This window comes from Manis pentadactyla, chromosome 16 (assembly GCF_030020395.1).
Source record: "Manis pentadactyla isolate mManPen7 chromosome 16, mManPen7.hap1, whole genome shotgun sequence".
Classification (NCBI taxonomy): Eukaryota; Metazoa; Chordata; class Mammalia; order Pholidota; family Manidae; genus Manis; species Manis pentadactyla.
Genome location: NC_080034.1, coordinates 9,336,786 through 9,357,995, shown reverse-complemented (window position 1 = coordinate 9,357,995; position 21,210 = coordinate 9,336,786). Strand labels below are relative to the sequence as shown.

General features: G+C 36.9%; 1 protein-coding gene across 18 annotated transcripts in view; it reads left to right on the top strand.

The window, feature by feature from the left end:
• Positions 1-21,210, top strand: part of FAM135A (family with sequence similarity 135 member A) — a 105,596-nt gene that overhangs the window by 30,107 nt on the left and 54,279 nt on the right. For 16 of the 18 annotated variants that reach the window (XM_036916225.2, XM_036916227.2, XM_057494020.1 and 13 more), the window contains 5 exons: positions 1,424-1,563; positions 1,676-1,746; positions 9,360-9,533; positions 12,581-12,707; positions 13,368-13,521. In XM_036916225.2, the coding sequence (XP_036772120.1) occupies positions 1,424-1,563; positions 1,676-1,746; positions 9,360-9,533; positions 12,581-12,707; positions 13,368-13,521 (666 nt within the window). Of the gene's footprint in view, positions 1-1,423; positions 1,564-1,675; positions 1,747-9,359; positions 9,534-12,580; positions 12,708-13,367; positions 13,522-21,210 lie in introns of those variants that run through there. The other 2 variants (XM_036916229.2, XM_036916234.2) reach the window with 2 other exon arrangements.

Genomic DNA, 21,210 nt, shown 5'->3' with positions numbered 1-21,210 from the left:
CTGCAGGTGTGCTAAGTGGTTACCCTCCTCATCTTATCTGGGCTCCCAGCACCTCGTTCTCAGTCATCCCTCCACCTTCGTTGCCCTCCTCACCTTGCTCAGGTTCTGACACCTCACTCCAGGTTGCCCTCTTCATCCTGCACAGAATCTGACGTCAGGCCACCACCCACTGTGGGCACCCTCCTTGCTCCAGCTGGACTCTGGTATCGCACTCTGGGCTCCCTGCCCTGCAGAGATGCCCACCTGGCTTTGTCTGTACTTAAACATCTCCATTTTCTTTGACTGTTTCTCAAATCATACTTTTTTCTGGAGTATAGAGTAGTAGGACAAGAGATGGGGTGTTGGAATGCCTGACACCAACAACCTGGAGGTAGACCAAAATTTACAGGTAAGGAGCACAACCTTCCACAAACTGATCTCACTTTAGACAACAGCTACAACTTCGGGGGTCCACAAGCTACCCTCACTTCTGATCAGATGACTACAAATTTGGGTGCCTCTTAGCCCTTCAGGTTCTGTAATTTACTAGAATATCTCACAGAACTCCAGAAAATGCTCTACTACTATTACAGTTTCACTATAGCAAAGGCATACTAATCAGAGCCAGCCAAAAGAAGGTATACATCGGGTTAGGTCTGGGAGGGCCTCAGATTTGTGAAGCTTCTGTTGTTCTCTTCCCAAGGAGTCAGGATGCCTTAACCCTCCCAGAAGATCTTCATATGACCATACGTAGTGTATTGCCATTCAGGCCTTGGGTCCAGAGTTGTTATTGGTGCCTTACTACATATGCGTGATGGTTTGAATCAGCAGTCTGTGAGTCTGCTGCTATTTTGGTCCTTCAGCCCCCTTTCCCTCCCCAACATGGTGTTGGGCTCAAAGCCCAACTCTCTCATCACATGGTTGGCCTTATTGGCGTGAACAGCCCCCATCACGAAACATCTCCTTACCATAAATTATCTGGGCCCGCCATGAATAACAGAAATACTTCTGTACTAGGAAATTCTGAGAATTTAGAAGCCACCTCTCAGGAGCTGGGGACAAAAAATAACCAAATTCTTTATTCCAAGGGTTTAAAGGTTACCTCCCAGCAGTCAGACAGAAGCCATAGTAAATTCGTTACTCTGCAAATATGGAAAACTAAATTGCTTTCTTCTGTGGTATACAGACCAATTGTTCACTCTTAATCTACCTTGAGATTTCATTGTTTACCTTCTCAGATTAAGATAAATTGTACAATGATTTTATAATGGTCATAGTGTACCTATCAATTTTTTATCATAAATTAATAAACTTTCAGAAATGTTCTAATACTGCTATAAAAAATAATAGTGGTGTAGGAATAATATAATAAAACATGGTTTTTCAGAGTAAAAGTATTATATTTTGCTTTTTATCTGTCAATTATATATCTTATCTGTTGTAGGTATGACTTTAGCTTTTCCAGCTTCAGTTCATGATTCTCTGATTTGCAGTAAAACATTTCAAATTCTATATAAAAATGAAGAGGTTGTTTTAAATGATGTCATGATCTTCAAAGTTAAAATGTTGCTGGATGAGAAAAAGGTAAACATCTCTTCATATGTATTTAGATAAATATTTTTTGTGAAGCCTCAAGACTTATTTCCAACCTTCTATAAATATTCAAAAAGTATCTCATACTGTAATTTCTCTTCAGATTGAAGAAGCCCTTGAGGAAATGAATTTTGTGTTATCCTTGGATCTACACTTCACAGATGGAGATTTTTCGTAAGTAGGCTAATCAGACAATTTAAAATCTTGAGTTACTCGTGACTGTTATCTTTTATTATTAGATTCCCCATTTTCTTCTTAGAATCCAGCCCATCCCCTTCTTGTTTATTCTGAACTACTTCTGTCTCCTGGGGGAGTGTCATGACAATGGTTAGTCCTGTTCCTTTATGCCCATGCTGATTGCATGAGCTCCAGACAGCAAAATCAGACAACGAAACAATTTCCTTAACTCAAGAAATTGCACTTTTGATACAATACCACTGCCATGAGGTATTTAAATATAACTGAGCTTTCTTCCAGTGCATCGCTAGCTAATTTTTCTTTGTGGCACGAGTGATGCCATCTTTAAGTAGGACTCTTTAGATGTTCAGAGAGTTATCAAGACTGATGACTCTTATACTTTGATACTGATTCTAGTTCATTAATTTCTAGAGCCCTTAAGAAAGCTTTAGGACTGCTTGCCCTGAACTTGTCCACAGATATTTTAGGGATTTACTGCTTATATTCATTTAAAACAAGAATCAGAGATCCATTTAACAATTTTATTTTTGTAGTTTCTTTTCTTTTCCATTTCAAATGTACTTGAAGAAATACTTGTAAACTGAGTATAAATTCAAACTACATGTAGGATAAATAACTAAGTAGTCATATTGCTGAAGGTCTGCTTGATATGAACATGTAGGAGTAAGAATTTTTTACATGGTAGCTACTGCTCCTCTGTAATACTTGTTTATTACAAAGAATTCCTTAAGGGATTTGTTTTTAAGTCAGGTCACAATTCTGTAAGAGGAAAGCTAAAATGAGTAAGTAGTCCATTAACTATAGGTAGTTAATGTTTGTATAGGTTAAAAATACATATGTACATATATATTTGGACATCATTTTCATGATACTGTTTCAGTTTTTTCTATGTGTAAATCTAATGATAAACCAAATATTTATAATAAAATATCCATTGCTTGCTTTGTTAGGAGCAGCATTTAATAAAATTTTATACAATAAAAATAATTTTAAATATCCTTTGGGATTTATTATGATAGGATTTGACTTCTTATACTGTACCCTTATAATAAATAGTATTTTCTATGGAGTAACAGTTAGTATAAATGAGAGTAATTATGAATTATCACAAAAGTCTCATTTTTTTTTTATTAAGGTATGATTGATATACACTCTTAGGGAGATTTTACAAGAAAAACAATATGGTTACTACATTCACCCATATTATCGAGTTACCCCCATACCCCATTGCAGTCATTGTCCATCAGTGTAGTAAGATGCCACAGAGTCACTCTTTGTCTTCTCTGTGCTACACTGTCTTCTCCATGACCGCCGCCCACACCATGTGAACTAATCATAATACCCCTCAATTCCCTTCTCCCTCCCTCCCCATCCCCACTCCTTCACCCCTTCCCTTTGGTAACCACTAGTCCCTTCTTGGAGTCTGTGAGTCTGCTGCTGTTTTGGTCCTTCAGTTATGGTTTGTTGTTATACTCCACAAATGAGGGAAATTATTTGGTATTTGTCTTTCTCTGCCTGGCTTATTTCACTGAGCACAATACCCTCTAGCTCCATCCATGTTGTTGCAACTGGTAGGATTTGTTTCTGTCTTATGGCTGAATAGTATTCCATTGTGTATATGTACCACCTCTTCTTTATCCATTCATCTGTGATGGACACTTAGGTTGCTTCCTTATCTTGGCTATTGTAAATAGTGCTGCAGTAAACATAGGGTGCATATGTCTTTTTGAATCTGAGAACTTGTATTCTTAGGGTAAATTCCTAGGAGTGGAATTCCCAGGTCAAATGGTATTTCTATTTTTAGTTTTTTGAGGAACCTCTATATTGCTTTCCACAATGGTTGAGCTAGTTTACGTTCCCACCAGCAATGTAGGAGGGTTCCCCTTTCTCCGCATCCTCGCCAGCATTTGTTGTTCCTAGTCTTTTCGATGTTGACCATCCTAACTAGTGTGAAGTGATGTCTCATTGTGGTTTTAATTTGCTTTTCCCTGATAATTAGCAATGTGGAGTATCTTTTCATGTGCCTGTTGGCCATTTGAATTTCTTCTTTGGAGAATTGTCTGTTCGTATCCTCCACCCATTTTTTAATTGGGTTGTTTGCTTTTTGGGTGTTGAGGCATATGAGTTCTTTATATATTTTGGATGTTAACCCCTTGTGGGATATGTCATTTACAAATATTTTCTCCAATACTGTAGGACGCCTTTTTGTTTTGTTGATGGTGTCCTTTGCTGTACAGAAGCTTTTTAGCATGATGTAGTCCCATTTGTTCAATTTTTATTGTGTTTCCCTTGCCCGAGGAGATGCATTCAGGAAAAAGTTGCTCATGTTTATATTCAAGAGGTTTTTGCCTATGTTTTCTTCTAAGAGTTTTATGGTTTCATGACTTACTTTCAGGTATTTGATCCATTTCAAGTTTATTTTTGTGTATGGGGTTAGACAATAATCCAGTTTCATTCTGTTACATGAATGTTTTGCCAACACCAGTTGTTGAAGAGGCTGGCATTTCCCTGTTGTATATCCATGGCTCCTTTACAGTCTATTAATTGATCATGTATGCTTGGGTTTATATCTGGGCTCTGTAGTGTGTTCCATTGGTCTATGGGTCTGTTCTTGTGCCAGTACCAAATTGTCTTGATTACTGTGGCTTTGTAGTAGAGTTTGAAGTCAGGGAGCATAATCACCCCCATTTTATTCTTCCTTCTCAGGATTGTGTTGGCTATTCAGGGTCTTCTGTAGTTCCATATGAATTTTAGAACTACTTGTTCTAGTTCATTGAAGAATGATGTTGGTATTTTGATAGGGATTGCATTGAATCTGTAGATTGCTTTAGGCAGAATGGCCATTTTGACAATATTAATTCTTCCTATCCATTAGCATGGGATGTATTTCCATTTATTGATATCTTCCTTAATTTCTCTTATGAGTATCTTGTAGTTTTCAGGGTACAGGTCTTTCACTTCCTTGGTTAGGTTTATTCCTAAGTATTTTATTCTTTTTGATGCAATTGTGAATGGAATTGTTTTCCTGGTTTCTCTTTCTGCTAGTTCAGGAGTGTAACAGATTTGTATATTAATTTTGTATCCTGCACCTTTGCTGAATTCAGTTATTAGATCTAGTAGTTTTGGAGTAGATTTTTTAGGGTTTTTTATGTACAATATCATGTCATCTGTAAACAGTTACAGTTTTGACTTCTTCCTTGCCAATCTGGATGCCTTTTATTTCTTTGTGTTGTCTGATTGCCGTGGCTAGGACCTCCGGAACTATGTTGAATAAAAGGGAGAGTGGGCATCCTTGTCTTCTTTCCAATCTTAAAGGAAAAGCTTTCAGCTTCTCGCTGTTAAGTATGATGTTGGCTGTGGGTTTGTCATATATGGCCTTTATTATGTTGAGGTACTTGCCCTCCTTACCCATTTTGTTGAGAGTTTTTATCATGAATGGATGTTTAGTCGAATGCTTTTTCAGCATCTATGGAGATGATCATGTGGTTTTTGTCCTTTTTGTTGATGTGGTGGATGATGTTGATGGATTTTCAAATGTTGTACCATCCTTGCATCCCTGAGATGAATCCTACTTGATCATGGTGTTTGATCCTCTTGATGTATTTTTGAATTTGGTTTGCTAATATTTTGTTGAGTATTTTTGCATCTATGTTCATCAGGGATATTGGTCTGTAATTTTCTTTTTTTTGGGTGTCTTTGCCTGATTTTCCTATTAGAGTGATGCTGGCCTCATAGAATGAATTTGGAAGAAGAATTATTCCTTCCTCTTCTACTTTTTGGAAAACTTTAAGGAGGATGGGTATTAGATCTTCACTAAATGTTTGATAAAATTCAGTGGTGAAGCCATCTGGTCCATGGGTTTTGTTCTTAGGTAGTTTTTTGATTACCAATTCAATTTCGTTGCTAGTAATTGGTCTGTTCAGATTTTCTGTTTCTTCCTGGGTCAGCCTTGGAAGATTGTATTTTTCTAGAAAGTTGTCCATTTCTTCTAGGTTATCCTGTTTGTTAGTATAAATTTTCATAGTAGTCTCTCGTAATTTGTATTTCTGTGGTGTCCATAGTGATTTTTCCTTTCTCATCTCTGATTTTCTTGATAAGTCTGCCTAGGGGTTTATCTATTTTGTTTATTTTCTCAAAGAACCAGCTCCTGCTTTCATTGATTGTTTCTATTGTTTTATTCTTCTCAATTTCATTTATTTCTGCTCTAATCTTTATTATGTCCCTCCTTCTACTGACTTTGGGCCTCATTTGTTCTTTTTCTAGTTTCGTTAATTGTGGATTTAGACTTTTCATATGGGTTTGTTCTTTCCTGAGGTAGGCCTGTACTGCAATATACTTCCCTCTTAGCACAGCCTTTGCTGCATCCCACAGATTTTGTAGTATTGAATTACTGTTGTCATTTGTCTCCATGTATTGCTTGATCTCCCTTTTTATTTGGTCATTGATCCATTGATTATTTAGGAGCATGTTGTTAAGCCTCCATGTGTTTGTGGGCTTTGTCATTTTCTTTGTGTAATTTATTTCTTGTTTCATACCTTTGGTCTGAGAAACTGGTTGGTATAATTTCAGTCTTTTTGAGTTTACTGAGACTCTTTTTGTAGCCTACTGTATGATCTATTCTTGAAAATGTTCCATGTGCACTTGAGAAGAATGTGTATCCTGCTGCTTTTGGGTGGAGTGTTCTGTAGATGTCTGTTAGGTCCAACTGCTCTAATGTGTTGTTCAGTGCCTTTGTCTCCTTACTTATTTTCTGTCTGGTTGATCTGGCCTTTGGAGTGAGTGGTGTGTTGAAGTCTCCTAGAAATAATGCATTGCATTCTATTTCCCTTTTTAATTCTGTTGGTATATTTGTTTCACATATGTCGGTACTCCTGTGTTGGGTGCATAGATATTTATAATGGGTATATCCTCTTGTTGGACTGACCTCTTTATCATTATGTAATGTCCTTCTTTGCGTTTTGTTACTTTCTTTGTTTTGAAGTCTCTTGTGTCTATCCAAGTACTGCAACACCAGTTTTTTCTCCCTATTAGTTCATGAAATATCTTTTTCCATCCCTTCATTTTTAGTCTGTGTATGTCTTTGGAAATGAGTCTCTTGTAGGCAGCATATAGGTTTGTCTTGTTTTTTTATCCATTCAGTGACTCTGTGTCTTTTGATTGATGCATTCCAACCACTTACATTTAGGGTGATTATCGATAGGTATGTACTTATTGCCATTGCAGGCTTTAGATTCGTGGTTACAAAAGGTTCAAGGGTAACCTCCTTACTATATATCAGTCTAATTTAACTCACTATGCTATTAGAAACACAATCTAAAGGTTCTTTCTTTTTTTCCTCCTTTTTCTCCCTCCTCCATTCTTTATATTTTAGGTATCATATTCTGTACTCTTTGTCTATCCTTTGACTGACTTAGCGGTGTTGATTTGATTTTGCATCTGCTTAGTAATTAATTGTTTTCCTTTCTTTACTGTGGTTTTATTTCCTCTGATGACAGCTATTTAGTCTTAGAAACACTTCCATCTATAGCAGTCCCTCCAAAATACACTGTAGAGATGGTTTGTGGGAGGTTAATACTCTCAGCTTTTGCTTATCTGGAAATTGTTTAATTCCTCTTACAAATTTAAATGATAATCTTGCTGGGTAGAGTGTTCTTGGGTCAAGGCCCTTCTGTTTCATTGCGTTAAATATATCATGTCATTCTCTTCTAGCCTGTAAGGTTTCTGTTGAGAAGTCTGATGATAGCCTGATGGGTTTCCTTTGTATGTGATATTTTTTCTCTCTCTGGCTGCTTTTAATAGTCTGTCCTTATCCTTGGTTTTTGCCATTTTAATTGTTATATGTCTTGGTGTTGTCCTCCGTGGGTCCCTTGTGTTGTGAGATCTGTGCACCTCCATGGCCTGAAAGACTATCTCCTTCCCCAGATTGTGGAAGTTTTCAGCAATGACCTCCTCAAAGGTACTTTCTATCCCTTTTTCTCCCTCCTATTCTGGTACCCCTACAATGCAAACATTGTTCCGTTTGGATTGGTCACACAGTTCTCTCAATAGTCTTTCACTCCTAGAGATCCTTTTTTCTCTCTCTGCCTCAGCTTCTTTGTTTTCCTGTTCTCTAATTTCTGTTCTATTTACTGTCTCTTCTACTACATCTAATCTGCTTTTAAATCCTTCCATTGCATGTTTCATTTAAGATACTGTGTTCCTTACTGATCAAATCTCAGTCCTGAATTCTACCCTGAATTCTTGAATATTTTTCTGTACCTCCACGAGCATGTTTATGGGTTGTTGTTTTTTTTATCTCTTTCAGGAAGATTGATGAGTTCAGTTTCATTTGGCTCTTTTTCTGGTGTTTATGGGATTTGGGTTTGAACCAGGTTCCTTTGATGTTTCATCTTTGTATGTGGTACCCTCTAATGCCCAGAGGCTCTACTCTCTGGAGCTGCTCAGCCCCTGGAGCGAATTCGGGGGTCACAGAGGAGCAGCATTGGTGCCTGGGGGTAGGAAAGAGCTGTTTCCTGCTTCCTGGCTGCTGTGCCTGACTCCACTGCCAGAACCAGTGGGTCGATTGCACAGGGGTAAGCCTCTATGCTTTGCGTTTGTCACTGGAATAGGCGGGGCCACCCTCTGGCTGGCCTGATGCCAGGGCAAGAGCTGCCAGTTTGCTAGCCAGTGCCGGTCAGCCGGCTGGGAGGAACGCACAGCAGGATGCATATCATGGTTGGGGGCCTCAGAGCTGCATAGCCAGCCATGGGGATTCAGCATCTGAAGCTCCTGAAAGTTCCCAGCCTGCTGGGCAGAGTGCACCTGGACAATTTGTCCACCTGTCCTTTCTCCTGAGCAGCAAGCTCTATGCAGTCCTTATCCCTTTAGCAGCCTTCTTGCTGTTAGGAAGTCTCTGAGACTGCCCATCTTTCTTTTGTCCCAGAGCAGCCGGATATGGATCCCTGTTTTCCACAAGCAGCTGGAATCTCAGTCTCTCCAAGTATTCTGTCTTAGTTTTCCAACCCCACTAATCTCCAGAGCACCATGTAATGTAGGTTTGTGCTCCCAGAGCAGATTTCCAGAGCTGGGAATTCAGCAGTCCTAGTTTTTCACCCTCTCCCTGCTCCGTTTCTCTTCCTCCCACTAGTGAGTTAGGGTGGGGGAAGGACTTGCGTCCCACCTCATCATGGCTTTGGTACGTTAGCCTGTTCTGTGAGGTCTGTTCTTTTCTCCAGGTGTATGCAGTCTGGTGCAGCCTTCTTTCCTGTTGCTCTTTTAGGATTAGTTCTATTAACTATATTTTCATATTATATGTGGAGGAGGCCTTTGTCTCACCTCTCATGCCACCATCTTTAATCCTCCTCCACAAAAGCCTCATTTTTATAGGGACATTAATAAAGAAAATAGTCCATGTCATGGACCAGTACATAACTATAGTTAAGGTCTGGTTATTCTCATTAGATTTCCTAATACTGTTAATGCTGTGTGATGCCTTAAAGATTATTCTCATTCTGAATTTCAAAATAGTAATTAAATAACTAAATGTTGTGATAGTTTAAACTACTCTACAAAATATGCCATACTTACATGTAAACATGTGCTTCTTACAGGACAGATGATCTGAATGCCTTGCAACTAATAAGTAGCCGAACATTGAAGCTGCACCTTAGCCTCCATAGGGGCCTTCATCATCATGTTAATGTTATGTTTGATTATTTCCACCTTTCTGTTGTGTCTGTCACAGTCCATGCATCATTGGTTGCACTACATCAGCCACTAATAAGGTAAATTTAACCAGTACCGTTCCTTATTAATGTAATGTCTTTCATTTTTATAGTGAAACATATACTTTGATAAAGATAACTGAAATAGTAAATTTCAAAATTCAAAGTTCTTTAATAAACCCTTCCATTTTATACTTATAATAAAATAATAAAATTGAAGCACATGGGAACATTAAATTCATAGGTTTTTTATCACAGAAATAATGGAGCAATCTTTGTCAAATGAACTGACCAAGAAAAATAATGCAATTTGAAAATAACTGTACAGCATTATTTAGTCTATACCTGTGTTTTTATGCAATGCTATGCTATATTTATTCATTCTCTGGAAAAGTATATTCATTTTTTGTTTGTTTGTCTCTGGATGGGATGGGCTAGGTTTATCTTAAATCTATGCTGTATAGTGATTCTTGTTTTCTAAGTCATTAACCAATTTTAATGATCTTTACTAATAAGCCTTTTAAGCCTGTATCATGTACCATTATATACAGCCTTAAGGTATATAATATTCTGGATCATAATAAGTGCATTGGCACAGTTATTGTTTCTGCCTACTTTCATGGGGAGACAGATTGTCTTTCATTAATGTATGAATATAATCCAAGTTCTTCAGTTTTTAAAGTAAAACATCATCCTTGTGGTATTTTTGGGCAACTGGTAGACTCTTTTAACATCAGTAGCTTATATGAGAAGACCAAGTTGATTTGGCTTCTGAACTGTCTGTTTTACAATTTATGACACAAATCTGATTCCAACAACTGATATTAGGGATGATGCTTGAAGAGTTATGATGCTCAACTGATTTATCAGAAAACTAAGTAGGCAGTTTTGTAGAATTACTCTGAGAGTTTGCACAGTTTAACATACTGTCCAATTAGTAACAGCCTCCTGTGGCTTACTTTTGCATTGCTTTAAAAACTCCAAGAGAGACCCTTTTCCATTGTCCATGTGTATCCCATGGTCACAGGGTTGAGAAGAAGTCTGTTTCCTCTGATGCTCTGCTTCCTTGTCTGTAATAAGATGTATACCTGGTGGTTCCATCTTTGTCATCTGTTAGGCATTTGAGAGCTTGTTCTCAGTTGCTATAACTTCTGTAAAGTGGGAAGTGTTCATTTTATTACATATGATTATGAACTTCAAAAAGTTTCACAATGTTGATTGAATTCATTAATATGTAATAAAAACTGAATGAAACTTGTTTGATAAGAAAGTGGTTTTAAAATATAACTTGCAAAATAGTATACAGTATTACTTTTATGTGAATTACATGTTAGGTTGTAATACTAAAAGTTTATCTGTTTATGAAGTATATTCCTGTAGTCTTCTGATTATTTTTGTAATTCCAATAAAAATCCCTAAGTATACTATTTCACCCATTCTTTTATAACACTGGCTTGGTTTCTCTTCTGAAAAATGTACAAGCAATTCATCGAAGTTAGCTAAGGTTATTAATGTTGCTTTATAAGGCCCTGATTCAGTAGAGTAGTGATATTCCCACCACTAATCTTAGTGCTTCCTCTTGCAATGCAGCAGTTTTGGCCATAGACTAGTAGGAGAAAGGGGCAGCTCATGTCCTAGAGACCGTTTGCTGGAAGGAGAAGACATTTTTGGCTCAGAATCAGAAGCCAAGAGCATTAACTGTTGGCTCTGGTTAGTGACTGGAAAAGAAAATAAGGTGTGCCTGCCAAAGCTAAGGTTGCTGCCCCTTACACAGCGGCCGTGGGCCCTGACTCTCCCCCCCTTGCTGGTAGGACTTTGCTCTGAGAGAAGCAGCATCTTGCCCTGCCTTTTGTTGCCTGTAGCTGAAAGGTTGGAGATGGGAAGCAAGGAAAGGGTAAGGGAGAGCTTTTTGCTGGTGGCTTGCTGGTAAAGGGGTCCTGTTAAAGGTAACAGTCCTCACTCACTATTTATGCTTTGGCAAGTTTTTCTTGAAGTTTATTTTAGGTGAACTTTTTTATCCTTTAAACAAAATGAAAAAAAATTAAGTTTATAATGTTATCTTTTTAAATGTTATTTTCATTTAAAACAGTTTCTATGATCAACCCAACTATGGACATCAAAAAGTTATTTAAAGTAAATAGAGTTAGGATTTTTTTTCTCTGCCTGTTTTCTACATAACCTGTCTTTGACCTTTTTTTAAAGTACAACTTTTTTGACTCAATTCTGAAAGACACTTCATAGCAGGTGGAATTTACCATTGACTTGTGACTCCCTTCTTGGATTGGACATAGATATTTTATTTTTGCAAAATAGATTGATTTTGCACATAAAGGCTGCTCTCTGCTTATGGCAAAATTGATCTACTTTCCTGTCTTTCCTTTGACAAATTGCCAAACAGCCCAAGTGCTTTGGCCTACTTATAATTAGCAGGTACTTAATATCAAATTGTATATGATTTTTAAACACTCAAACAGAATATACTTCTTATTCTTATTCTATAGAATTAATGGTGTATTACATGTGATGTTAATACTAAGAGCAGTAGCTCATATGTCATTGAGATAATGCCTTGAAGTACTTATAAAGATTATCTAATAGAGTTCATGGCTTTTTAGTAGAGAGAGAGAAAACACCTTGTTTTTGAGATATAGTGGCAGCAAATAGATTTAATAGTTTTTTCTTTTTCTGCAATAAAGTGGAAACTCTTTACTTCTATAAATAGCATCCATATTTGAATACATGTTAACCTAATAAACTTCATGACAGATCAGTATTTCCAAATTAAACCTTGACCCTCATTTGTCTTTTAGCTGCTTTGGATCCCACCCTATTTTATCTTAAGAATCTTTTGAGACTTCCTGAAGCCCAATCATAGAGAAGTATATCTCAAGCATCTTGTCTTAGTTTTTTAATATTCAGTACTTTTTTATAATAATTCAAATTATTACAGGAAAAATTATAAAATTATATAAGAATACTTTAGCGATTATAACCTTGAAAAACGCTTGCTCTTTGTTCTATTCCTTTAAGATTTACTTTTGTAAACATTTAACTTAACATGCAAACAGACTGCTATGACAGTAGTAACGTAATACTTATTCCTCCAGCTTTCCTCGCCCTGTGAAGACTACTTGGTTAAATAGAAATGCACCAGCACAAAACAAAGATTCTTTGATTCCTACTCTTGAAAGTGTGGTCTTCGGTATTAACTACACAAAACAGTTATCGCCTGATGTAAGAACTGCAATGTTTATAAATCCTTTCTTCCTTCTTACTTCAAATGAAATGTTTTTTAACTGTTTACCTGTGAATGTGATATTTGTTTTATTGATTATTTGAACTCAACAATTTACAGATTAATTAAATATGATCTTAACAAATTGAATGGTGCTAGTTGTTTATGAAATGAACCAGATTGAAGACTTCACCAAATTTAATGTAATGGATAGAGATCTGACAGCCAGTGCTTTTCTTAACCAATTACTCTCCCTTTTGCTCCCTTAGCAGAACTGTTAGAATCATTGTGAGGGAGCCTTTAAAGAGCAATTGTCAGAGTTAACAATTGCAGTAGTATAAGTGCAGCTGTTAATCTTCTAAAAGGAAAGAGGGCCTATGCTATAAAAGCAGAGGGTCCCTCAGGTCAAATGTACTTTGAATCTCAAAGTGTCAAATATCATAATTTAATCACATTTTAGAAGCCTACTGTAATTGAAATATCTAGAGTTGCGTTTCATGTGTATACATTACTTGTGTGAACAAGGGCAACTCCCTGAAATACTGCTGAATTTCTTATTAAATGCTTCGGATTTTTTCCTGTATTTTTCTAAGTTTCAAGTGTTATTTAAAATTTTTGGTTACTAACAGTCTCTATCCCAAATCTATTCTTTTTTTTAGGGTTGCAGCTTCATCATTGCAGACTCCTTCCTGCATCATGCCTACCATTTTCATTATACACTTTGTGCCACTTTGCTGCTGGCCTTCAGGGGATTGCACAGCTACTTCATTACGGTAACAGAAGAGATTCCCTCTTGTCAGAAACTAGAACTGGGTATGTTAAAAGTAGCCAGACTTATCCTATATAGTTCAAGTCATTCTCTTCGTTCTCATATTGCTAGTTGCCAGCTTTGCTGTAGTTTTCCTATACTAACACTAAAATGAATATGTGCTTCTCTTTTACTTCTCAATTCCATCTTTTTCAACCCTTGATAATTACTTTCTGCAGTTTAAAAATGTTTTTTATGATATTGAGAAATAACTACTTGGTGCTAAATTTCAAAAGAGTGTTTGATAGAGTTTTTAGAAAAAACGTGAAGATACTACACCTCTTAAAATATAACCAGAAACATACTAGAAAGCAAATGCAATTATCTGTAGAATCATGGGAAGATAAATTAAATCCATACTTACAAATATTTAACAGTCTAAGCAGATCATAGGTACTTAGGACATTTTTAAACACATTTGGTTTTAAGTGATCTTAGATCATATTTCTTTTATTTCACTTCAGAGAGAATAATATTACTCAGTTTTAACATTTTGAAAATTATCTAAGTCATTAAAAAAATCAATCTTCAGTTTTAGTCCAACAGTAATATCTGCATATGTGTTGTAGGACACAATAAAAAATCATATTGCCTTGATTTTGTATACCATCTGTATTTGCAAAATGCTTTTACATATATTTTTTCACAGAAGATAAATTGGGATTAGCAAAAATAAGTTTTTATTCAGACTTCTTATGATAATTTTATAACTTTGATTTTCAAACATCAGCTAATAGCTCATCATAAAAAGCACATTTTAATTATCTCCCAAATAAATTATTTTTATCATTGTATATTTGAATGAATCAAGAACTACTTTTTAAATTTTCCTTGAGTTAGTGTTCTTTGTTTATTTCCTTGTTCCTCAAGGATCTGAGTCTTTAACAGTATTGATGCACCTTCAAAATAGTTGCTGTTATTGAACACAATTCTTAGGTTTGAGATTAATTAGCTGACTTTTATAATGGCTTGTTTTAAGATATAAGAGAATTGTAAGAAAGTGTAATGATTTGTACCTCACTTAAATTCAGCTATAAGAAAATGCTGCATTATTGTGCCACTGCCTATCAGCAACTACTACAGTGGATTAATTCTGTTATTCAGTCAGTCCAGTTCTCTTGACTAGTCTAGAAACAGATGTCATTCAATTGACTGTTTAGAATGCATGATTCAAGGATCCCAGTCTGTGCACAAAGATACACAAGTAATGGGAAAACGTGTGTTGTTTTGCCTCATGTCTATGCTCTTCCCCAAGATAAAAGTGGTCATGTGGAAACCTTTTGCTTAACTATTGTCTGAAGTTTTCTGTTTCCTTGCTGTTAAGAAGGACTTAGAATCCTTCTATTTCCCTTAGAAAATTCCTATAGGAGACTACTGCCTCATATGTAACTTTTAAAAAATGTTCTTTTTTGAAAATGGAAACATTTTTCATAGAGTAGTACTAAGTCAGGCTATCACTTATCCTCAATTAATGGAAAAATTATGCTCCATATCATTTTTTTTTTTTTTAAATAATTATTTTTTATTGAAGGGTAGTTGACGCACAGTATTACATTACATTAGTTTCAAGTGTACAACACAGTGGTAGAACATTTATATACATAATTCTAGGTTCCAGCTATCACCCTACCAAGCTGTTACAATATCTTGACTATATTCCTTATGCTATACATTACATCCCGGTTACTTATTTATTTTACCATTGGAAGTCTGTCCTTTTTTTTTGTTTTTTTTGTTTTTTTTTTTTTTTTGTGAGGGCATCTCTCATATTTATTGATCAAATGGTTGTTAACGACAATAAAATTCTGTATAGGGGAGTCAATGCTCAATGCACAACCATTAGTCCACCCCAAGCCTAATTTTCATCAGTCTCCAATCTTCTGAGGCATAACAAACAAGTTTTTACATGTAGAACAAATTCTTACATAATGAATAAGTTACATAGTGAACAGTACAAGGGCAGTCATCACAGAAACTTTCGGTTTTGCTCATGCATTATGAACTATAAACAGTCAGTTCAAATATGAATACTCATTTGGTTTTTATACTTGATTTATATGTGGATACCACATTTCTCTCTTTATTATTATTATTTTTAATAAAATGCTGAAGTGGTAGGTAGATACAAGATAAAGGTAGAAAACATAGTTTAGTGTTGTAAGAGAGCACATGTAGATGATCAGGTGTGTGCCTGTACACTATGTGTTAATCCAAGCTAGACAAGGGCAATAAAACATCCACGTATGCAGAAGATTTCTCTCAGAACAGGGGGGGTGAGGTTCTAAGCCTCACCTCTGTTGATCCCCAATTTCTCACCTGATGGCCCCCCTGCGACTGTGCCTGTCTTAGGTTGTTCCTCCCTTGAGGAATCTTACCCGTCTCTGGCTAACCAGTCATCTTCCGGGGACATACAGGGAAATGTGAAGTTGGTAAGTGAGAGGGAAGCCTTATTGTTTGAAAAGGTTAGCTTTTTACTTCTTTGCAGATTTATGCCCTGTGGCTTCTATGCCCAGCATTTGTCTTGAGGTATCTTTACCACTTGGAAGAATTATGATACTCGGTAAATTTGATATGAGGCACAAATTCTATTTAAGGGTTGTAATTAGGAAGGAAGAAGAAAAGCTATAGAAGTAGCAGGTGGCAGAAAACATGGGAAGATTGATTATTTCTTTGACATATTTTCTTGTAGAGTAACATCAGCATGTATAGGTTTTAAGCTACTACTTAAATTGCGCACACACATTAACATAATAGGAGTATAGTTACATAACCAAAGCATATCTGTAATTACCAGCCATCTGCAGTGAAACCAAGAAAACCAGTTAGGCACCTTAGGCATTTGTGAAAACTTATCTATGATATGGTGGATATTGTCCAACTGAACTTGAACAGTCTGAGAGAAATCAGACAAATTAAAACAACCCATTCCTGGGGACTGTTCACATGCCATATGTTCTTTTAACAGTAAATAGTTTGTAGTTGTAAGACTTTGGAGCGCTACAATTTGCACTTCTCCAAATTCTTGGTTGAGTTCCAACAGTATAGATCTAGTCCAATTTTGTTGTTTTACTGTATGCACAGGCCAGCTTAGATATCTCCTTCCTCATTCCCATGGCAAGTCCAGGAACTGGTGGGATGAGTGCATCTACAGCTGTAGCAGTGCGTGGATCTTTGTTGGGGTTTTTTGATGATCATCTTCTGGCATGAGTCTTCCAGAGAGTGCAGATGTTGGAAGTTCTTTTTCATATCGTATCTTAGTTCATTTTCGGGGTAGCCCAATTAGGCTTTGATCCTCTGTATAAACACAAACAGACCCTTTGCCTACACTTTTATATGCCCTTTATACCCTTGTGTAGAACTCGTTGGAGGTTACCACACAGGAACTGCCCTTTTTTTTTTTTTTTTTTTTTTGCTTTGTTTTTGGCATCACTAATCTACACTTACATGACGAATATTATGTTTACTAGGCTCTCCCCTATACCAGGTCTCCCCTATAAACCCCTTTACAGTCACTGTCCATCAGCATAGCAAAATGTTGTAGAATCACTACTTGCCTTCTCTGTGTTGTACAGCCCTCCCTTTTCTCCTACCTCCTCATGTATGTTAATCTTAATACCCCCCTACTTCTCCCCCCCTTATCCCTCCCTACCCACCCATCCTCCCCAGTCCCTTTCCCTTTGGTACCTGTTAGTCCATTCTTGAGTTCTGTGATTCTGCTGCTGTTTTGTTCCTTCAGTTTTTCCTTTGTTCTTATATTCCACAGATAAGTGAAATCATTTGGTATTTCTCTTTCTCCGCTTGGCTTGTTTCACTGAGCATAATACCCTCCAGCTCCATCCATGTTGCTGCAAATGATTGGATTTGCCCTTTTCTTATGGCTGAGTAGTATTCCATTGTGTATATGTACCACATCTTCTTTATCCATTCATCTATTGATGGACATTTAGGTTGCTTCCAATTCTTGGCTATTGTAAATAGTGCTGCAATAAACATAGGGGTGCATCTGTCTTTCTCAAACTTGATTGCTGCGTTCTTAGGGTAAATTCCTAGGAGTGCAATTCCTGGGTCAAATGGTAAGTCTGTTTTGAGCATTTTGATATACCTCCATACTGCTTTCCACAATGGTTGAACTAGTTTACATTCCCACCAGCAGTGTAGGAGGGTTCCCCTTTCTCCACAGCCTCGCCAACATTTGTTGTTGTTTGTCTTTTGGATGGCAGCCATTCTTACTGGTGTGAGGTGATACCTCATTGTAGTTTTAATTTGCATTTCTCTGATAATTAGCGATGTGGAGCATCTTTTCATGTGTCTGTTGGCCATCTGTATTTCTTTTTTGGAGAACTGTCTGTTCAGTTCCTCTGCCCATTTTTTAATTGGGTTATTTGTTTTTTGTTTGTTGAGGCGTGTGAGCTCCTTATATATTCTGGACGTCAAGCCTTTATCGGATGTGTCATTTTCAAATATATTCTCCCATACTGTAGGGATCCTTCTTGTTCTATTGATGGTGTCTTTTGCTGTACAGAAGCTTTTCAGCTTAATATAGTCCCACTTACTCATTTTTGCTGTTGTTTTCCTTGCCCGGGGAGATATGTTCAAGAAGAGGTCACTCATGTTTATGTCTAAGAGGTTTTTGCCTATGTTTTCTTCCAAGAGTTTAATGGTTTCATGGCTTACATTCAGGTCTTTGATCCATTTTGAGTTTACTTTTGTATATGGGGTTAGACAATGGTCCAGTTTCATTCTCCTACATGTAGCTGTCCAGTTTTGCCAGCACCACCTGTTGAAGAGACTGTCATTTCGCCATTGTATGTCCATGGCTCCTTTATCAAATATTAATTGACCATATATGTCTGGGTTAATGTCTGGATTCTCTAGTCTGTTCCATTGGTCTGTGGCTCTGCTCTTGTGCCAGTACCAAATTGTCTTGATTACTATGGCTTTATAGTAGAGCTTGAAGTTGGGGAGTGAGATCCCCCCTACTTTATTCTTCTTTCTCAGGATTGCTTTGGCTATTCGGGGTCTTTGGTGTTTCCATATGAATTTTTGAATTATTTGTTCCAGTTCATTGAAGAATGTTGCTGGTAGTTTCATAGGGATTGCATCAAATCTGTATATTGCTTTGGGCAGGATGGCCATTTTAACGATATTAATTCTTCCTAGCCACGAGCATGGGATGAGTTTCCATCTGTTAGTGTCCCCTTTAATTTCTCTTAAGAGTGACTTGTAGTTTTCAGAGTATAAGTCTTTCACTTCTTTGGTTAGGTTTATTCCTAGGTATTTTATTTTTTTTGATGCAATTGTGAATGGAGTTGTTTTCCTGATTTCTCTTTCTGTTGGTTCATTGTTAGTGTATAGGAAAGCCACAGATTTCTGTGTGTTGATTTTGTATCCTGCAACTTTGCTGTATTCCGATATCAGTTCTAGTAGTTTTGGGGTGGAGTCTTTAGGGTTTTTTATGTACAGTATCATGTCATCTGCAAATAGTGACACTTTAACTTCTTCTTTACCAATCTGGATTCCTTGTATTTCTTTGTTTTGTCTGATTGCCGTGGCTAGGACCTCCAGTACTATGTTAAATAACAGTGGAGAGAGTGGGCATCCCTGTCTAGTTCCCGATCTCAGAGGAAATGCTTTCAGCTTCTCGCTGTTCAATATAATGTTGGCTGTGGGTTTATCATAGATGGCCTTTATTATGTTGAGGTACTTGCCCTCTATTCCCATTTTGCTGAGAGTTTTTAAAATGAATGGATGTTGAACTTTGTCAAATGCTTTTTCAGCATCTATGGAGATGATCATGTGGTTTTTGTCTTTCTTTTTGTTGATGTGGTGGATGATGTTGATGGACTTTCGAATGTTGTACCATCCTTGCATCCCTGGGATGAATCCCACTTGGTCATGGTGTATGATCCTTTTGATGTATTTTTGAATTCGGTTTGCTAATATTTTGTTGAGTATTTTTGCATCTACGTTCATCAGGGATATTGGTCTGTAGTTTTCTTTTTTGGTGGGGTCTTTGCCTGGTTTTGGTATTAGGGTGATGTTAGCTTCATAGAATGAGTTTGGGAGTATCCCCTCCTCCTCTATTTTTTGGAAAACTTTAAGGAGAATGGGTATTATGTCTTCCCTGTATGTCTGATAAAATTCGGAGGTAAATCCATCTGGCCCGGGGGTTTTGTTCTTTGGTAGTTTTTTGATTACCTCTTCAATTTCGTTGCTGGTAATTGGTCTGTTTAGATTTTCTGTTTCTTCCTGGGTCAATCTTGGAAGGTTATATTTTTCTAGGAAGTTGTCCATTTCTCCTAGGTTTCCCAGCTTGTTAGCATATAGGTTTTCATAGTATTCTCCAATAATTCTTTGCATTTCCGTGGGGTCCGTCGTGATTTTTCCTTTCTCGTTTCTGATACTGTTGATTTGTGTTGACTCTCTTTTCTTCTTAATAAGTCTGGCTAGAGGCTTATCTATTTTGTTTATTTTCTCGAAGAACCAGCTCTTGGTTTCATTGATTTTTGCTATTGTTTTATTCTTCTCAATTTTATTTATTTCTTCTCTGATCTTTATTATGTCCCTCCTTCTGCTGACCTTAGGCCTCATGTGTTCTTCTTTTTCCAATTTTGATAATTGTGACATTAGACCATTCATTTGGGATTGCTCTTCCTTTTTTAAATATGCTTGGATTGCTATATACTTTCCTCTTAAGACTGCTTTTGCTGTGTCCCACAGAAGTTGGGGCTTAGTGTTGTTGTTGTCATTTGTTTCCATATATTGCTGGATCTCCATTTTGATTTGGTCATTGATCCGTTGATTATTTAGGAGCGTGTTGTTAAGCCTCCATGTGTTTGTGAGCCTCTTTGCTTTCTTTGTACAGTTTATTTCTAGTTTTATGCCTTTGTGGTCTGAAAAGTTGGTTGGTAGGATTTCAATCTTTTGGAATTTTCTGAGGCTCTTTTTGTGGCCTAGTATGTGGTCTATTCTGGAGAATGTTCCATGTGCACTTGAGAAGAATGTATATCCCGCTGCTTTTGGATGTAGAGTTCTATAGATGTCTATTAGGTCCATCTGCTCTACTGTGTTGTTCAGTGCTTCCGTGTCCTTACTTATTTTCTGCCCAGTGGATCTATCCTTTGGGGTGAGTGGTGTGTTGAAGTCTCCTAGAATGAATGCATTGCAGTCTATATCCCCCTTTAGTTCTGTTAGTATTTGTTTCACATATGCTGGTGCTCCTGTGTTGGGTGCATATATATTTAGAATGGTTATATCCTCTTGTTGGACTGAGCCCTTTATCATTATGTAGTGTCCTTCTTTATCTCTTGTTACTTTCTTTGTTTTGAAGTCTATTTTGTCTGATATTAGTACTGCAACCCCTGCTTTCTTCTCACTGTTGTTTGCTTGAAATATGTTTTTCCATCCCTTGACTTTTAGTCTGTATATGTCTTTGGGTTTGAGGTGAGTTTCTTGTAAGCAGCATATAGATGGGTCTTGCTTTTTTATCCATTCTGTTACTCTGTGTCTTTTGATTGGTGCATTCAACCCATTAACATTTAGGGTGACTATTGAAAGATATGTACTTATTGCCATTGCAGGCTTTAAATTCGTGGTTACCAAAGGTTCAAGGTTAGCCTCTTTAGTATCTTACTGCCTAACTTAGCTCGCTTATTGAGCTGTTATATACACTATCTGGAGATTCTTTTCTTCTC